Source organism: Anoplopoma fimbria, chromosome 3 (genome assembly GCF_027596085.1).
Source record: "Anoplopoma fimbria isolate UVic2021 breed Golden Eagle Sablefish chromosome 3, Afim_UVic_2022, whole genome shotgun sequence".
Classification (NCBI taxonomy): domain Eukaryota; kingdom Metazoa; phylum Chordata; class Actinopteri; order Perciformes; family Anoplopomatidae; genus Anoplopoma; species Anoplopoma fimbria.
The window spans coordinates 7,204,966-7,225,245 of record NC_072451.1 but is presented as its reverse complement, the minus strand read 5'-3'; the positions used below and the strand labels follow the sequence as shown (position 1 = coordinate 7,225,245).

Below are 20,280 nucleotides of genomic sequence, written 5' to 3'. Positions count from 1 at the left end.
TTTTTTTTTTTTTTTTTTTTTTTTGCCGCGACGCCTTCAACACAATCACTGGGCCACCTCTTAATGACGACTGGCTTATGGCTTTCCTCGACCGACAACATCTGCACTGTTCCGAAACTGTAATGTTCAATGTAAAATATCTGACTAATAAAAGAAACCAATCCCAAGCTTTGAAAACTTTGGTATGGTCCACTTTCCTGACTGGTACCTCTCCGCCTCCAACCGGATTGATATTCCGTACCACACTATCATTGGCTGTTTCTAAAATAGCAGGGGGTTGGATATGCAGCGTGCGCTATTTCAGAATCACAGCACTCACATGTCGGCACGGCCGCCTTGCTAAGACACCTCCTAAACTGACTGTCACCGGATGCTAACAGTCAATTACACTGTGGGTGGGAAAAGGCGAAAGAAAAGAAAAACAAAATAAAGGAGACATTCAATGCAGCTCAACGGGGGTACAGTGGTATTGTAGAGAGCTATAAAGAAGAAATAAGACTATAAGCATAAAAAAGGGGGCAAAATATAGTTGTTAAAAGAGACTGCACATGGCACAAATTCAAACTCCTTGGCCTCCATCACCTGATAACCCCCTGCAGTGGTGTAGGACAAGCCGGGGTAGACGAGGGCCAGATGCTCTAGAGGACAGGAAGCTCAACGCACAAATCCCAGGAGCAGAGCGCTCTCAAACAGTTAGTCTCACACGGTCACTCGCCGTTACTGCAGAACAGGCAGATCAAACAGAACCCTCCCTTCACACTGTGTCTCCCTTAACACCCTCCTTTTTTCCCTTTTGCCTTCCTAATTTGGTGCTCCACACTACATAACAACCAAAAAAAACAAAAAAACCCTGAATTATTTGTTTGACAATCAATCTAAACGCTGTAATTCGTCTCATTATACAAACTGATTTGAGGATGTGGGTATAACGTAAACAAAATATATTTATTAAATTCATTGTAAACGGCACACAGTATTCTCCATTCCTTATGAATTTAAAGTGTTTTCCAGTGGACCAATAACCATGAAATCTATTTGGCGTAACGTAAGAGGCACTAGCTTACTCAATTACAGTGAAGTCTGACTTGATTAGCCTAGACTGAAATGAGCAAGAGAGAGAGAGGGCGAAAAAACTCCTAATTCAATCACTGGCAGCCACGAAGAACATTTGAATAAAGCAGCGAGCCCCCTAGAAATGCAAACATTTGTGTGTGTGTGTCCCCCCCCAAACACGTTTTTTCTATCTAATTGTGATCGCTGTTAAAATACTGCCACCTATTAGTAGTACATTATATTGGGAATACTTCATTTTGGAGCACAGTGTGAATGATGGCAGAGCCTCTCGATTACCATGTGGGGTATGTCTGTGTGATGCTATATTAAAAAAATTAATAAACTGACCACTATATGAGGCAAATATTACACTGAGGTGACACGTAAAAGGCCACAGACCGCCGCTGCAGGGCTTGTTTGGAGCCCGTTTATGAGTCACGGGCTATTAATCGTATTGTTTACAGTATTGTAGCAGCTACTGGCTTCTAGGAGCCCGAGGGAACGACACAGAGACGAGGCCAGGCTCCCCTCGCAGGCTCGGGGTGCGGTAAACACGATGGGGGGAAAACATAATGTGGATGTCCGAGAGGAAAAACCCTTCCCTCAACACGTTACTACTGGTTATACCAGCACTTTCAATTTAGTAGCAATTGTAAAACTTAACTAGGTCTAATTTATGAGGAAAATGCCTTCACACTCTGTAGTGGTGTGTATGTGTGTGTGTGTGTGTGTGTGTGTGTGTGTGTGTGTGTCAGTAATGAACGAGGTGAAATATAGTAAAACTCCACAGTTCCTGCTGCACCCCTGTTGGTAGACTTGATTTGTCTCTGTGTTTGGGACTACAAGTTGAAAGATTCATCTGTCACCCACAGGGTTCTTCCTATGCGTCTTCCTCAATCTTCTTTCCACCGCTGGAAGACAAACCCGCACTCTTAAAACACCCAGGCACACTATACACACACCAGGGACTCTGACGCACTCTCTGCTTGAGCCCAAAAGCTAGCATTTGATGTACATAACTGAGATCCCTTACAAAAGGGGAAAGCGCAACAAAACACAAAGTGGAAACAATTATTTTTTTTTCCTGTTTCACAGGCGTTGTATTTATATAGTGTAGTATAGATATATATTAGACTTGTTTAAAAGACACGTATGCCAGGACATTCTGTGACGGTGCTCCATCTAAACACGAGCAGGGAGAGCAGACCGACTATCAGGGAGCAATAATAACATCAATCGTAAACTAGAGGGGCTTCATATCGTATCCTTCATCCAAAGGCCTTCCGATCAACACCCAGCTCCAAGCACTTCTTTCATGACAGTTGTCAAAAGGCACTTTTTCTGAAATATGATTCTATGGCAGGAATTCCTCTAAGCACTCAATCGAAACAACTGCCGCTCCACTAAAAAACACGCCAGACAAGGTACTTTCATTTCAACCTAGGGAGAGATTTTCGAGGGGCTTTAGGACTTGTGGACTGTCTTCCCGATATTGCAGGTGCTCGAGCGTGAAATAAAAGTAAATGGGCAGACTGGAGAAGGCGACATATATCTTTGTTTCTCTGAAGGCAAGGGGACAGAGCGTGGACTGAGGCGAGGAACCGCACACGCATACAACACAACCGCAACCCTGATACAGAAAATACTGTTACTCCAGCACTTTTTCAGCCCCTAAATCAATGAGTGCTACAGTGGACCGGCTCTCTGCTGCTTTACACTGACTCCTGGTTTACATATACACATTACACAGCCATTGCATTTTAATATTTATAATGCTAGCAAACTGTGTTTACACTCTGCCAGTCTGTGACATTTCCCTAAGTAAGTTTACTGTTATTCATTAAAGTTTAAAAGCTGTGCAATAAAAGAATACACAGTGGTCTTGTAATATTGTTTCCCACACAGACTACAAAGGCAGGCTGGGACTTCTGACCATATGGCCAATTTTGTGTGTGTGGTGTGTGTGTGTGTGTGATTTCTATATATATTTGTCATTTGTGGGTATAATTAAAAAAAGAAATACATGTGGATTATGTATATAATTACATTTAAATAATTAAATAATGTCAAGGATCATAATTTCTGGAACAACCCGCCGAAAGAGATGGGTCGGGGAAGCTTGTGCTGCATCTTTTCTAAAATAAATAATAAATAATAAAATAAGTTCAAAATATTAAAAATGCACAAATTAAATAAATACTCTTTAAATTATCTATGCTTATTGCATTTTTGTACTTCTGTTGCTGTTCATACTTTGTCTTTATTTGTTCATTTATTTTTATTTTCTTTCCCGTCTTTTCTGTTAGTAATCACTCTTTCAGTGCTATGTAATTTGTCCAAAATGTATATTATTACAACAATCATTCTGATCATATGCTTGTTAGAGAAAATAAGTCCTTCCCTCACAATCTGTTTGTTTATTAAATTATTTTGCCAATAAATTTCACTAGAGATTAACCCATTGCCAGCAGATTTTCCATATTAAGCAATGGTTTGTGTTTTTATAAAGTTATTCTTCATGTCTAAGTCAATCTGCAAATCCGTTGGTCAGTGTACAACACAGGAAACAGGCTCTGGCTTCAGAAAATATATTCTGCAGCGTGCCAGAGGTGGAGAGCCAGGTTCTGGCCAGGCTTGTGGCAGGTGGCAGGTTTTTCCACAGCCCTCTGACCTCAATCCTATTTGTCCTCATGCCAAACCAATGAATGCCAGTGAAGGGGAATGACAGTTAGCCTGGGATAACCACGCTCATGAACAACCATACATATAAACACGTAAAGCACTCAGCACGGGAAGCAGATGTTAACTTCTGTAACAGGGACCCTGTAACGTCATAGTCCATCAATTTAAGAGACCCCGGATGAACAACCCGATACAGACAGCCGTCTCACTGAGCCGTCTTTAACATGCTCACGCTTGAGAGACAAGAATAAAGCAGCCAAAGAGTGAAGCGGTAACCTCCTTCAGACAGAAATAGCCAAGGCCAAGGACAAGGGGAGCTGCTGCCGCTTCAGGCCGGCCTCTGCTCACAACACACGGTGACGGACCAGCATAACAGTAAAAAGAAACAACAAATGAACTTCAAGGGCTATTAACTACACTAATATAAAAAAGCTCAACGTAAGACATATGCTTTCAAGGCCTCAAAGGTAGTCTAATGTCAATTTGAGACCATACCATCTGTTGTGGAGATGGATGACGCCTAAAGGCTCGCTTCAAACTTCAATCAATGTCAAACTTAATTCAGATCGCAAAGTAAATTGTATAAGGATAAAATGTGATCAGTGAGGGGATGGAATTGAACTTCTTTTAGTTTTAATGGCTTTAAACTCATTTTAAATTGAGGTGGAATCCGTGGAAGAATTTAAAAAATCCATTTATATCCAAATATCCATTTGACTACCGTTTTAGACCTTTGGAGAATATCAAGGGGAAGCATCACACAAGACTGCAGTGTTGTATTACATTACATTACAGTCATTTAGCAGACGCTTTTATCCAAAGCGACTTACAATCAGTAGTATATTACATATCATTCACCCATTCACACACTGATGACAGGCTACCATGCAAGGTGCCACCATCAGACTCTAACTAACATTCATGCAACATCCAGTCCACACCGATGGCAAGCCTTCGGGAGCAACTTGGGGTTAAGTGTCTTGCCCAAGGACACATCGACTGCCGAAGCCGGGTATCGAACCACCGACCCTCTGATTGGAGAACTACCTTGCTCTCCACTACGCCACAGCCGGCGTATTACACAACATACTGACACTATGATCAATAGGTTTTTCATATTTGCCTCCGAACACATTGAAGCATGCAATCATAATCGATGGCTGAAAATGTATCTTCACAACAAATACAATTAGTAAAATAAACGCACATTGTGAAGCGCCATGCTTTTACACACTTTTGGTGATGAAGTTTTCTACGCGTTTATCTCAATGACTGGACCTAGTCTGTCTCCTAGTTTAGACCTGAAGGTGGCGCGGCCACATCTTTCTTTCCGACGGAGGATGATGAAGTAACGGATTAGTAGTAACAGATTAGTGACTCTGCCACGGCCTCTGTCTGCTTAGAAGCAAAACATGAAGTCTAGTGGTTGTAGTTTGACAAATTATTTCTTGAGCTAAAGTTATTTCAGTTGGGCTGAATATTAAGTCCCAAAAAAATGATGAATCAGTTGAGTTATTATTCAACAATCCAGTTTAAATAATCCACACAACTTTGGCACTAAACATATTTGTGTCATGACTGTCACACATACAATTACTAGTCTGATTCCCATTCGTTATTAAGGCTAAAATGTCTTTGTGCTTCAATGCTGAATCAGTCAAACAAGAATCTGTGTGTGGACATGAGAAATATGTTCAGGGTTTAAGGTCAGCCTTGAGGGATTCGGTATGTCGGTGCCTAACCTAGGAGTTACTTAAAGCACTAAGCCGCCATTTACTGAGATCCTGAGGATGCTGTTTCCACAGATTCCACTTAAACATGCCCTGGTCCTCCGCAGACCCCAAATATGTGTGACAGCTAGCTGTAAAGACGGACAGTGTCTCATACCTGGGGTTTCCTCGAAGGGCGGCGTGATGTAGCGCATTGAAGCCGTTATTGTTGGTGATGGTGACATCAGCACCGGCCTCCAGCAGCACAGACAGCATGTCGTCTCTCTTCTTGCTTATAGCATCGTGCAGTGGCGTGTCCCCCTCGGAATCCTAAAAAGGGGAAAACCTTGTGTTACTTTCTGCTCTCGTACTAATCTGTGATTCAAACCCTGCCTCAGACGACCTCTCTACTCTCACAAAGCATTTTTTATTGATACATAAATAAGTCGCCGTGATAGATACCTGAAGGCTTGGGTGGCAGCCAAAGTCCAGCAGGGTTTTGACCACCTGCAGGTGTCCCTTGTTGACAGCTATGTGTAATGGAGTCTGCCTTCGCTTGTTCCTGGCATTCAAGTCAGCACCGCCCCTCTGCAGTACCTCAATGACCGAGCCCTCATCACCAAAGGCTGCGTGGTGCACTGCCCGGTCTCCATCTTTGTCCTGAGTACAGTGACACACCCGCATAATGACACAGTGTTGGGTTTTTTTTTTTGCTTCTACATAGTGAAAAGCACTTACTTAGGCTACGTTTGTCTTTGTGATAAATAAATGGTTGATCGAGGAGATATGTGTTTAATTATACAAACCTCAGCTTCCAGGTCCACGTTGTGTTTCAGTAGCAGCTTCAGGACATCCACGTGACCGTTCTGACTGGCTGCCTGCATAGCAGTGTGTCCAGCACACTGCCCGTTCACCTGTCAACACATCAAGAGTGAGAACATGAGCGTGTGTCAATGTCATGATTTCATCTTTAAATACGCATCTACCGCATTAGCCGTTCACCTGAGGGGGGGGTCTAAGAGCTTGGTGAGGGCGTGTTTGAGCGTTTGTATGTGCGGATGTGCATGAGCGGCAGTGTGCGCATGTTTCATCAGCAACTGCAGCACTGCAAAAACTCAAGACCATAAATATTAATGTGGACTCCTTTGGGAGTCTCGAGACGTCTCTTGTCCTGGCAGGCGGATCACTTGGCCGAGCTCAGTGTGCTCAGCTTTAAGCAAATAATTCCACTGAAAGGCAGTAGGGCATCTGGCCAGCCTTCACCACTGACACACACACACAACACACAACACACACACACACACACACACACACACACACACACACACACTCACTCCTGCTCTCTGTGAGTGAGGACACTGTTGCAGACTTGACGTAACCAGTTCTCATAACCTATACAGGGCACAGGCTTCTGTCCTGTGGCCAGAGGATGTTTTCCCCCTGGCCTGTAGCCTGTGTCAGGGTTTAGTAGATCTCAGCTTGATTTTAGAGAGTGAATGGGGTCTGTGCTGCAGTGCACACCAATGCTCCTCTGGTGCCTCCTCTGGGCCCAGCCTTAATGCTTTTCAGATAGAGAGAGTGGCAGGAGTGGCAGGATCTCAGAGCCCTTTTCTTAGGAGACTCTCAATATAGTGAGAGCAGATCTGAGTTCAGCCAGGGACATTCCAGCTCCAGTTATCAATGTACTCAGATCTTTTGTAAATATTCAACGGCAAAATTACTTGAAAAAAAACAAAACATATCAAGTAATCCAGCAGCTGCTTATACCAAAAAAATACCGTCTGTTGAGCACTTACATCCACTTCAGGTCTCTTAAGGATGTCCTCCACTTTAGCCAGGTCACCATTGGCCGCCGCCTTGACCAGCTCCTCGTTGATGTCTCCGGACTCTTGCGTCTCAAATAGTTTCTTCAGCAACTGAGACAGACGCTCTGTCCAAACGGGAGGGGAAAAGAGTAGAAAGCGATTGCGTGTAAGTGTCAGAGAACAGGGGGGGGCAGTGAGGACAGAGACCTTCGATGACACTCTCTCCACGTCAGTAGTGCTTGTTCATACATACCTCCGGAGGCGTTGCTGACAGCAGAGCCAGAGGGGGCAATCTTGGTGACAGCGGCGGGGTTGTACGTCCAAGAAGTTCCACAGACCTCGACCTTCAGGTCACTGTCAGAGTAGATCTGCTGCACACGGCCCACCTTGCCAAGGGTCTGTTGGTGAATGTTGCGACAAACTCATTAGTATATATGGAGGGCTTGTTGTCTACGGGCTATGTTCTGTGTAACAGAGCCTATAAGTGGCAGAGGAAAGATGGAGAGAGAGATTGTTAGAACGAACAAAAAAAATGAGAGATTGCGGGGAAGGACAAAGAGAGAAAAAAAATGACTAGCTCGACAAAGCAATTGTCCTACCCGGAGCAGAAACAAAGCTTGTTGCAAAAAAATAAAACCTGAAGGGAAAAAAACTAAATAACACATATTTAAGATGTGTTCTCATTATTCAGAGGACATTTACTTGCGCAAGAAACAAGATGGCTATAAAGGAAAGAGACCCTTCTACTGGCTGGACTATTATTCATCTATACAGCCAATACAAAGAGGACAGAGCAAAAATGCTTTCCAATTTTGAATCATATCGTCTCGATCTTGGCTATATGAGAAAGAGGCACTTTGAGTGTGTCGGGCCGGGGTCTGGGGCTGTCCTGGATGATGCCATCAATAACGGGGACCGCTGCAGTAGAAGCAGCAGCGGGGCGACAAACAGCCGTGGTTAGTGATCAAAGCTACAACCCATCTCCGGGTTTTAAGGCTCATTAGCTGCAGAGGGGGGCCAGTTTGGCAGGGACGAGTGGCATATTGAAGGAGACTGGCGTTACATAACCTAAGGCGTGCTGGGCAGCGATGAAAAAACATCATAATCTGTGAAGAATAAAGCTGTGTCAGGACCCAAAAAAAGATGAAAAAACAGATTGGCAGCCACAGAGTGACTTGCAGAAAGGAATCGTTTCTTCTCTGCGTGCGAGTAATACTGCAACATTTCTTTAAAGACGATGACTGACTGGCACGGCTGATTGTTAGGGAAACAGCAGAATTATTATACACAGCTCGATTAATTGAGCTTAATTCATATAAGATTTTTGCATACAAATCGTGTGCTTGTAATGAAGTCAAAAATGTTTTTTTAACAATCAAAAAATGGTTCAAATGATTTTTCAAATACAAAACATAACACATATTTTTTTTCCCAGGTTTAAATGAAACTATCCACTGGAGTGTACTTTAGATTTAAAGATGTTCTGTCACTCACACAACTTCATAGCCACAATACGGTGGATAGTATCATGTGACGTGGTACTACATTATATATAAATATGTTAGCACTCTTACAGGTAGCATTGCCTCAGCCCACTCTCCGTGGCCTCTTTGTAGCAGCTTGATGCGGTCGATGTCATAGCATATCTGGACCAGGTCTCCCACTACGAACTGGGAACTGCCTCCCTCCGCCCCGGCTGCTACGTCACCGCTGCGCACAACATTGGCCTTTGTCAGCACGGCGGGGTTAAATGTCCATCTGAGGATACAGAAAGGAATGCATTTCATTTAGACTTAATCAACATTCATTAAAATATAATACCGGACCAAGAACAGATTCTGAGCAGTCACATGGAATATTTGGGGGATTTGCAAGCTACGAATAAGTAATGATTTTTTTTTTTAAATAAATAAAAAACATTTGTTTAAATGATCAAAGTCAGACCGAGTTATGAGATAACATTTCTATGAATACATGAAGCAGACTGAAGCGAGCATTCAAGGTGATAACTAGATCCACATTTTAATTATATTTTACTGCAAATTGACCTCTAAGAGAGGCTCTTCTCTCAAGTGTTACAACCCATCATTTAATTTTGTAGTAAAGATGTACTTGAGCGTTTGGTGGCTTTTGCCTGAGTTTAGGTGGAAAGGGTTCTATGAAACTACATTTATGGGAAACTCTGTTGATGAGACGCAGTTTCATTGGTTCCACTTATCAGCAGCCAATGAATCTGAGCCGGTCCTTGTGGGGACTCACCTGTTCCCACTGGGGTACTGGACGACGATATCATGATCTTCATCGATGCCACACACTGTGCCGGTGGTGGTGAGCGTCTCAAACATGCCGTCGGTCCACCCGCCGTGGCCGTGCTGCAGGGACTGAACAATCTCGAGGTCTAAGTCGATGTTGACCAGGTCTCCAATCTGGAGGCCGCCAGGATTTCTGTTGCCATTCTGCTCACCTGGGAGATTAAGGTAACGTTAGGTCTATCAATAGGAACATTTGCATTTCTAAAAGTGTATTAAAAAAAACTGTATAAGTTCTGCACATCAACATTTTACAGTGAGAAAAAATGGAACACACATTTTACAGAAATAAAATCGTTGAAAACAAATAGTACATATGTGGTAGCAATTTTGTCCCAACAAAACAAAGGCGAAGCATTAGTATAAGTACTAAGTGTTGCTATTTGTGTCTAATGAAACTATCAAAGCTAATGAGAGGCTTCTGCTGCATAGCTGAATCTGGAGAGAGACAATTCATTCCTGGAATTCTTGGAATACTCTCACAGCATGACCTGAGCGTGTGCTTGGCTTTTGCAGCCAGGTGACTGTGTAGCGCTGCCATCTAGTGGCCAAACGGGATTAACTACAAAATGAAACTCTAATGCCCTTGAATTCACTGCACCAGAACGATAGGTGAGAGAATTGGTGCAATAATGACGGTGGACACGGATCACAGGCTTACTCACCTAAAACGGGACAGTGGTCTCTGTAGAAAGAGCCTCCTTTGGCATCCTGGACACATTTCAGATCCGACTGGGAGAGAAAAAAAGAGGGGAAGGGGTTAGATAATTACCCCGCGGTAATTACATTAGAGGAGGGGCAGTATGAATAATGACACAGAGACTTTACACACTTCATCCTGTAAGTGTCAGTGTAGTTTCCTGGAATACCGACAATATTAGTGCCCTGAGGGGTAAGGCAGGACAATGAAACACTACATCGCTACAGAGCGAAGGCATCATATCATTTGTGATGACTCAGATGTGCAGCCACTGTGGCGGAGTTAGAGGGCAGAGATGATTGTGGGGCAGAGCAAACATTCCTCTGAACTGAAGGAGCGCAAAAGTCCTGAGTACAACAAGTCCCAACAAATTAATAACTTAAGTCTGTCCTACTGCATCAGGCTAGCGAGACACTTTGATCTCACGATGATCTGAGCACAAGCCATATGAGTTAACAGGGAAAGGTGTTCCGATTTGCATTGGAAACATTAGCAAATGTGCAGAAGCTTTGAATTGTTTGGCAGGTTTTTTTTATCAATTTCCATAAAACGACAAAGCCAAAATAAAACAGACAAGATGGGGGGTCGAATCCTTTTTACTTAAGCCAGAGGCAGATGCCACATACTTCCCCATCAGCCTATTGAAATAACAAAGGACAAATCTGTTATGCGAGCGAGAAACCCGATTGGCCTCTTTCATAAAAAGGAAAGGGCAGTCTCCACCAATGGGGAAGATGCTTCTCATTAGAGACGCGTGTGTAGCTGCGCCTGCAACAACCCCAAGAGAATGAATGCCTGCCTGCCTGCCTGCCTGCCCCCCCCCCCTCTCTAAAGTTGACCTCCATGTTCACACTCTCCCCCTAAAAAGCAGAGGGGAACAGCTTGCCTTTATCATGCAGATACCTTCCCCTTCCAGCTGCCTGTACAATGGTGCCTTACTCATGCTGGCTGCGTGGCTCTCACAAAAGGCCTGGCAGCAAAAGAAAGGACCCAGCCCAGCGGTCAAACACAAAAGCCACCTGACAGCTGATCTTTTGTGAGGCTCTGCGTGTGTCTGTGTGTGTGTGTGTGTGTGTGTGTGTGTGTGTGTGTGTGTGTGTGTGTGTGTGTGTGTGTGTGTGTGTGTGTGTGTGTGTGTGTGTGTGTGTGTGTGTGTGTGTGTGTGTGTGTGTGTGTGTGTGTGAGGGTCAGGTCTGGAAATTTGCTCACCATTCCCTCAAAGCCAACTCTGTACAGGTTCTTGGCCCCGTTGTCCCACAGTACGTAGGCAGCGCTGTGAGGGCTGGCTGCACTCCAGTCCTGGATCTCTGTCACCTGTGGAGGAGGAAGAGGAGGAGGGATGAGATGAGGAAGATGAATAAGGCCACATTGAGTTTTTATACATAATGTTAATGGAAATAAAGGTTTCGGCATACTGTATGTAAAAAAATACAATATTGACCAGAAGGGGGATGATTTTCTTCATGGGAGCTTTCAAGCAGGTGTTTTTCCATCTTAAAAACCTCATAATGATACTTTATTGATCCCTGTAGGGAAATTATCTTTTCAAATTAAAGGGCAGAGTGAAGGTTGAACTACAAAACAGCAAGCCCCGAGGCAAAGTAAGTATTCAGTTCGTTGCTCAAAGACAATATGTCTGCTAACACAAGTTGAACTTGGGCTCCTCTAGTTGAAGGGTCCAGCGTCTGGCCATGCACAGGGTACCGATCATTTAGAGCTTTAACTTTGTTGCGCCACCTTTTTCCCCAAACATGGTTACAGAGGACATCACAAGCCATTGGCATGCTGATGTAGTAAATGCATACATGGTAGTGTCAGACGCTCTGTACGGTGCACAGCAACAGAGTTTCAAGTTCAAGGGAAGTTTAATTCCCTCACTACTCAGAGATATTAGGAGTGGGAAATACATGAAGAACAAATTAGATTAGGCCTTGATTCTCAGGGGCGCAATTAGATTTTCATCTTAATTCAACTGCATTGCAATCCTACAATCAATACTAAACTTTTTATTGTTTTATTTTTTCACCAGTTGGAAATAGTTGTGAAATCTCCAAGAGTGTTTTAATTAAACTTTTGCACCCATTACTGCGCTGCGTTTCCAAAGACAACACGAGACACGAGACAAAAAGAGAAGCCTCGTTCAGCCAGAACACAGAAGAGCGGTACAACAGGTTTCAGACCCGGCTTACCAATTAAAAGGGAATTAAATGGAGTTGATATTCTTTTAATAAATTCTTAATGAAAATCAGAGGCGGGGTTTACAAATATGGGTAGCTGCATTATCTTTGATGAATTCAGGAAGATTCTAAACATCACTATCCATAATTTTTTCCATCCATATGCATTCGAGGCTGGAATTTCAAGGGCTGGATCAAATCTCGCCAAAGTATGATTAAGTCAGCATGAAAAGCATTTTGCCTTCATCGTAATGCCAATGTTGTGGATATATCTCCAACAGATACTTGAAATATACAGTCATATACAAAAAAACTAGCAGAAGATACTTCCAAAAACACCCCTATCATCACAGAAACCTAAATTGGGTCATTAAACCTCGTCCTACAAAGATAAAAACAAAAAAACTTTACATTTAAACAAATGACAAGCACTACTCGTTCACAGGAAGAAAGAAAAAGGCTAAAAGCTTGTTCTCATCCTCATCCACTGGTCTTGCATAGAAGCTCACAGCATACACATCTGTCACTACATTCGGACACAGGCGTTTCTTGAGTTAGTACTTGTTGTATCACATTATGACTAATGCTGTACCCGGCTTCTGTACACTAAGGACCAGCTCACGGCTTTTGGCTATAAAAAAGAAGGGCACTGTAAGCCAAGGAAAATTAAGTGTTATTGGAATAAATAAGCAATGAGCTATGAATGGGGGGGACAGAAAAATCAATTGAAATTTGGAAGAGAGGTTTGGGATTTTCACACACGAGACATCCATCTCTCCATCACAAGCAGCGCAACACTTTCATCATATCGAGAAAGTGTCAAGAGAAGAGCTGTATTGGAGTAAATTAATTCTTTAATCAAAAGCCGTGCCATTAAAGTAAGTTAACACAGAAACCAAATAGTTAAATTACTTTCAGGCCTCTTACAGGGGTAATTGATTAATGGGCCCCGGGAGGTAATATTCATGCTAAACTAACGGAACATCTAAACTGCTGGACATGCAGTAGCAGTTTTGTGGGGGAGCATATTGCTTACAGCATCATGAAACAGTAATGAGATATGCCATTAAATAACACAGCAAAATTAAGTCTTAAATTGCCTGGAGGGACTCTTAAATCGAATACTCTTAGGTCTGGACCAGAGTCAAAATACAAGCACTTTACAGCACATTTACAGTATAAATCTAAATAGGCTGTGCTGAACAAATGCAACCTCATCAGACATAGTATTACTTTCATATAATGTATTTGGGGCCTGGACTAATCTGCAGTAAGGAGGTCTGTTTATAGCCTCAGTAAACATAAATTTGGGATCTGCAGAATTAAACGAAGGCGTAAATGTTTTTCAGTGCCGCATTCTACTAGTTCCTATCAGCATTTCTATGCAAATTTACTATTACATTTTGACGTTTTCCCAACATATTATGCACAAGTCAACCTCTTGTCAACATGAGTTTAGAAGGGATCCAACACATCAGTCTGTATTGGCTATGGCTGCTAAGGTTTAACTAGCAGAGCTATCTGTTCTTCACTTAAGGAAAAATAACGCAGTTGTAACTCTCCACACAGCTACTGGTGGCTGATATGAATATATTATTGACACAGTAATATATGACAATATGTTGATTTTGGTTATTTTAGTATCCATTACAGTTGATTGCAAATAAGTGATATCATTTTTCAAGAATTAAAAAAAGGCTCAAGAACAATGATATAGTTATCTTCAACTACTGCATAATGCTGCACACCTAAAGCGTAGTTTAAACTCGGCTTAGTCAAACCGGCGCGAGGCGATCCCCAGGAAATGAAGTTATCACGGCCTGAATTTTTGTAACCTGGTGGACGCGATGACTTGACTGGCCCAAAAAAATAAATCACTGATAAAAAGCACTATTGACATGTCTGGGGATTATATACGAAAATGCTAATTATTTTTCAAATGCTTTAGAAACAGGAGTTCTTAAAAATCTACATTTAAGTATATATTGTACCTGCCAAATCAAATTGTTTACAGGATATTAAACCTTCGTTTCTTTATAATGCATGGAACTTGGTGCATGTCATAATCGGTAAACTATGACAATAGTTTACAGATGATTACAATCCCTCCTTGGCATTGTAGAGGTTGGTTTATGGCTTTTTGCCAGTGTTGTCGCTTGCCTGCAACATTTCCATGCTAAAAACATGTTGAGTCAGGCAGTGCCCTTCCTGTTTTGGTTGAGGCCCCTTCACATTTTAAATAAAATCATATCCTGAGATGCAAGTTTGTTTTTTCCTCTCTCGGGTCGTTTGGTGCAAAGGTTCCTTCTTTGCAGCCCTTAAGGGCGTTCATTCTCCATTCAGTGGCACACATGTGGTTGTGATGGCCTCTGTCAGACTTACTAAGCCTGCCTTACCACCAGGGATTTATTATCCACTTAAATGCGCATCTATTAATTAAAAACAAAAAGCTAAGTGGGCATACTTTTTTTTTGAAACTGAATCATTTAGTAGTAATGTACATTCAGCAAGGAATTGGAAAGATGTATGTACTTTTATACTTCACTTGTGAAAAGGATTTATTGGAGACAATTCTCTCTCTTGGCCTTCTTTATTTTTTTTTTTTTTTTTTTACTATCAAGCACTTTTAAGCTGGAGCCCCGAAACTTTTTTGAAAAAGCAAAAAGTGGCAGAGTGATAAAGATCACATGCTTTTCACTATATGAGAAAAAGTGAAGCCAGAAACATCTGACCCAGGTTTGTAATTGTCTACCAGACTTACCAGACGTGTCTTATTGGCTTCAGTGCTCACACTTTTGTATTGTATTTACAGGTCATTGGCTTGTGTAGAAAGAAAATTGGCAAAGTTAGAGGCTCTACTTTCTGTAGGAGTTACAGGCTCTACTTTCTTTGCTGGAACCCTTGCTATGTCAATTCTTTTAGACCTAAGTGCAGCTTTTAAACCAGTAGACCATGCCATTTCAATCAACCGTCTTAAAATCTGGGTTGGTATCAAGGATGCTCCACTTAGTTGGTTTTATTCCCTTCCATTTCAGATATAGCCTACATGGCCAACATAAGTATATACTTGTCCTCTACAACTCACATTACCTGTGGTGTACCGCAAGGTTAAATTTTATTTATATATACACATGCTCCTATTTGATCATATCATCCATCGCCACAACTTCTCACCCAAGAAGCATAGCTGATACTGTCTTACGGATATCAACTGTTGGATGGCACAACATTTTTTTCAACTCGATAACTCAAAATCAGAAATCTTTATATACAATCCCCCAGACCCCATCTGCCAGAAACTTAGGCCTCAAATTGCAAATCACAAAAGTTGTCCAGTCCTGCTTCCTTCAAATTAAAACCATCTGACAGATTCAGACCAATCCACTCTCACGCTGACCTGGAAAAAGTCAATCATGCTATTATCTTTTCAAGGCTTATAAGTTCAGAATGCAGAAGAGAGGCTTCTGATTGGTTTTAACAGACACCATCACATCACCCTAATCCTGGCTTCTATCCATTCTCCCTCTCACTGTTTGTTTCAGAATTGATTTTATGATTTTACTGATAACTTTGAAAGCATGTCTGGGTCTGGCCTCAAAATACATGAAAGAAATGTTGAGCCTCGCAGCCTTAGATCCTCGGGTGGGGCCCTTCTGGCTCTTCCAAAGTCGAGGCTCAAAAATAAAGGTGACCGTGCTTTTGCCCTCAGGGCCCCTTGGCTGTGGAACAACCTGACGAAGGCGATAAGGCTAGCGAATCAGTAATCTCTTTTAAATCACTTCTTAAAAGACTATTTTTACAGACTGGCTTTAATGTGATGTCTTTTTTACCGCTTTATTTTATTTTTGTTGATATTATTTTTTGTTTTTATTTATTTTGTTTCTTAGTTTGTTCTTATCGTATTGATTGTTTTTTTTTGTTTCATCCACTGTATTGTTTTATCAGGGTTTAACTTTTACCTTAGTGTGTCTGGCTTTATTTGGCCTCACTGCTTTTGGTTGTTTTATGGCCTTGCTTTGTCTGTCAAAGCATTTTGTAAACTCTGTTTTTAAAAAGGTGCAAATAAATAAAGTTTATTATTATTATTATTATTTTATTATTATTATTATTATTATTATTATTATTATTATCATCATTATTACCTTTCCTCTCCTTCCGTTGCCTCCATCTTGGTCTTCCCACTGCCAGTCCACTCCTCTCACGACTCGGCCTCCAGTGAAGATGCCTCTGGCTGTGATTTTCTTTGACTTTCGACGAGACTCCAAAAGGACTCTACACAGACAAAAACAAAGAAAATGTTTTCATTTGGGTTAAGCTTAAATCACTTATTTGACACTGCCAGAGTATTCAACAGCAGGTGTTTTACAGGGGCTCTGATTACATGGATCAATTGACGAGGCGATGCCAGTGCCCCTCTCTCTTAATACCTGGTGTTCTTAACTGCCTTTCCCTGTGTGACTACTGCTCTGGAGTCATAGTGTAAATTACTTTTAGCAAATGGGACATGGCTACAGATCAAGATCTTACTGTGAGCGGCCTTAACAGCATCTGATCTGCTGTATCAACCATGCAGTCCCTGACAATCATCAACTGTCTCAGCTGATGTTTGATGGCAAAACAAATCAAACCAGAAATATTTAGAGTCTTAAATATTAGTTGTAAGCAACACATCATTACTGATCTTTTAAATTCTATTGAAATAACAGACACGCTATTTCACCGTGGCAATCCAGATTTTCCATTGCCTTTAGGTATGGTATTTTCATGGGGCTTAATACAGGGAACATGACGTGTTAGTGGCAAGAGTCATGTTGTAACTTGTAACATAATGAATAACAATATTTTTTTGTAATGACATAGCAATTACACCTCCCTGAAGATTCCTTAATTTTCAGCCAAACCCAACAATCATGGCACTGCAAATGCAAATGAATAGCCAGCATAACCCCCCCTAAAAAAAAAAAAAACCATTTTGGTATCACTATAATCCTGCAGTCTGAACAAGCCTAAACAATTAAGAGGTAATAGCTTATAATAGCTGAGCTCTACACATCAAACAAGTGTGAGCCGCGGTGGCAGACACGACAGCTGGACAGGGAGGGTTCTAACCAATGCAAACGGCTCGTGGCCTCTAACCACTCCCTCTCCGGCAGTTAGTGACAGAATCTAATGCGGTGTAACAAAACACCACAACCACACGGGCGGAGCAGTTTGAGCCGGGGAGACCTCCAGCACCCATTGTGCATTATGCAATGTCTGTCTCGGGGGAAATGAAGTCGTACTCAGTTGAAAAGGCTGCCAGCTGTTGGGCCATGTGTTCATTTAGTAAACTATGGTATTTGGCTGAAATGGGCCTGAAATGGATGAAGCATCATCACAGTGCTGACAGTCTTTGCAATAACGCAAACCAATGGGAGTTGTGGAATTTAGTGAGTGTGCTTACTCACAAACAAATAGTACATTTTAAGTCTTTAAATAAAATCTGTGACTGATTCTATTGCTTGTTTTCCTACAACATATGAGCTACATTAAACTCTGTGTAGAGCATCTTTAAATAAAAAGAAAGCTGCCTTCAACAGCTTGACTTGATCTTGTCTGCACATGAATTAAATGGTAACTATGATTCTCCTTTCCACACACCATGCCTAAAAGATTGTTTCCATTAGAAACTTTCTGGGATTTTTTTTACCATAGGACCTGAGGGTAGATACACATCATCACATACACCTATAAACCTCCTGTAGGAATGGTATTGTGCACAGATCCCTTGGTCTGATTAACACTGACTGTGCCCTAGTTCGAAGATTGCCCAATCTGTAACAGCTGCTGTTCCAACTTCCATTGTCCTGACTTTTAAGTATACTTTTAGTTATTCGACAACAACAACGCTAGCTGATGTCTTGCTGACAATGTCAACACTAGAGAGGCTTGACAGTAAACACGCCACTGTCTGCACAGCATAACAACTTTGCACTAAAATGCATTTATTGTCATGCATGTTGGCAGTGCGGAGTTCATATAAATGCTAGTTTTACCTATCAGCGAAAAGAGAAAACAATAGGGCTCCCGCCGTGACAATGCCATTTGAGTGACAGAACTTAACTGCAGGCAAATAGTGGTAAATAAAACAATATTTAGCACATAGGATTGCTGAAGCACCCCGCTGGTACTAAATGAAGAGAAAACACTGGCCTCTATAAGTCTAGTATTACTCTTAATGTTATTTTATGATGGGTAACTTCTAAGACAGTTATTACATACTTGTAGGTCCTGTGTATTTAACAGGAAGTTGCCATGCACAGTAATATAGTAAAACATTTACATTTTCTCTGTTCATCATATGCAATTACAATGCTTTCTGCAGAGACAAAGCTCTAAATTCTGAAATTGGAAAGTCAGCCGCGAAACAGACTTTTAATCAATCTGTCATTATGTTTTATGAGCGTGCAGCCTTCTGAAGACATAAATACAAGAACAAAAAAATATTGGAAATCTACTCAAATATTTTTCTATAACCGGAAAGCGTTGCATTAATGTCATTTTTTACAAAAGGTATGACTTGATCTTAAAACGAGGCTGAGTTGTTGCCTGGCAACTGAGGGCTAGGAGCATAGAGATAGATCCTGTCTGCCTGAGAGGCAGGGTGCACAATAGACCTCTCAAATGTCACACACACACACACACACACACACACACACACACACACACACACACACACACACACACACACACACACACACACACACACACACACACACACACACACACACACACACACACACACACACACACACACACACACACACACACACATAATACAAATAAGGCCAGACTAAGGGAGAACAGGGGAAGGGCCACCAATCACAATGAAGTGCATGGATTACCTGGCCACCTTGTGTCTATCATATCAAATGGTGGGTCTAAGGTGAGGCATAACATAGGCAAATGTTGGGTTAGCTAACCTCTCACTGCCCGGGGTGGTGATCCTGTAGAAGCGATGTCTCAGGTGATGCTTGTCTCCATGGTAACAGGTTGTGCAAAGGTCGTAATTGGTGCACTCAGCACATTTCCAGCGTATACCAATGATGGGCTGTTGGCGGCAGGTGTCACACATGGTTCCGTCATGCTTGATGCCTGTGGGGGGGCAGTATTATTCAACATTAAAAAAACGAGGTTGTATTGTGTAGGACATTGCATATCAGTAATACCACTGGAATAACTTCTCAACATTTCTCTAAGAACAATATATATCTATATACAATCTGAACTAGATGTACTTGACATAGTTTGACATGATTGAGCACACAATGAAACGTATTCCCCATATACCTAGTCCATATTCCCCACACCTTTTAGGAGGGCTATATTCATGCTCACAAAATCCCACACCTGCTAATGTGAGAACAGCTAGACTAATGTTGGTGTTAAGGGCCTAAATTACATCTTTTCAAGATGTGGTTGATACTTCAGGATTATGTCAAGAACCACCAAAAACCTCTTCTGCTCCTCATCACATGACTGCATCCTCAGGTGATGCTATACTGAATTGAATGGAGCCAGTCAGTGGGGTACATGCTGGAAATGTATAACTGTGTTGGCATTTACTGTGATATATACTGAAAGATTAAGCTAAAACAATTGTGAAAGGGCAAAGTAGTATTTAAAAGTGAAAATATCAAAGATTTTCATTTAAATAAAGGTCTGTTAAAACACTATCGCCAAAGGAGGTAACACAATGGGGATTGAGCCTTTGGCCACCTGATGAAAGTATTGCAATATTTATGTATTACAAACTTGAAGCCTGTATTACAGTTTTCCTCCATTATACACACATATAATGGAACA

The 20,280-nt window shown here is 41.7% G+C and overlaps 1 protein-coding gene across 4 annotated transcripts in view; it reads right to left on the bottom strand.

Moving 5' to 3' along the window:
• mib1 (MIB E3 ubiquitin protein ligase 1) overlaps positions 1-20,280 on the bottom strand; it is a 52,926-nt gene that overhangs the window by 30,531 nt on the left and 2,115 nt on the right. For all 4 annotated transcript variants that reach the window (XM_054596293.1, XM_054596294.1, XM_054596295.1 and 1 more), the window contains exons 2-12: positions 19,398-19,569; positions 16,578-16,707; positions 11,468-11,572; positions 10,224-10,290; positions 9,509-9,713; positions 8,824-9,007; positions 7,503-7,647; positions 7,241-7,374; positions 6,251-6,358; positions 5,907-6,104; positions 5,623-5,774 (exon numbers count right to left, since the gene is read on the bottom strand). In XM_054596293.1, the coding sequence (XP_054452268.1) occupies positions 5,623-5,774; positions 5,907-6,104; positions 6,251-6,358; positions 7,241-7,374; positions 7,503-7,647; positions 8,824-9,007; positions 9,509-9,713; positions 10,224-10,290; positions 11,468-11,572; positions 16,578-16,707; positions 19,398-19,569 (1,600 nt within the window). The remainder of the gene's footprint in view (positions 1-5,622; positions 5,775-5,906; positions 6,105-6,250; positions 6,359-7,240; positions 7,375-7,502; positions 7,648-8,823; positions 9,008-9,508; positions 9,714-10,223; positions 10,291-11,467; positions 11,573-16,577; positions 16,708-19,397; positions 19,570-20,280) is intronic.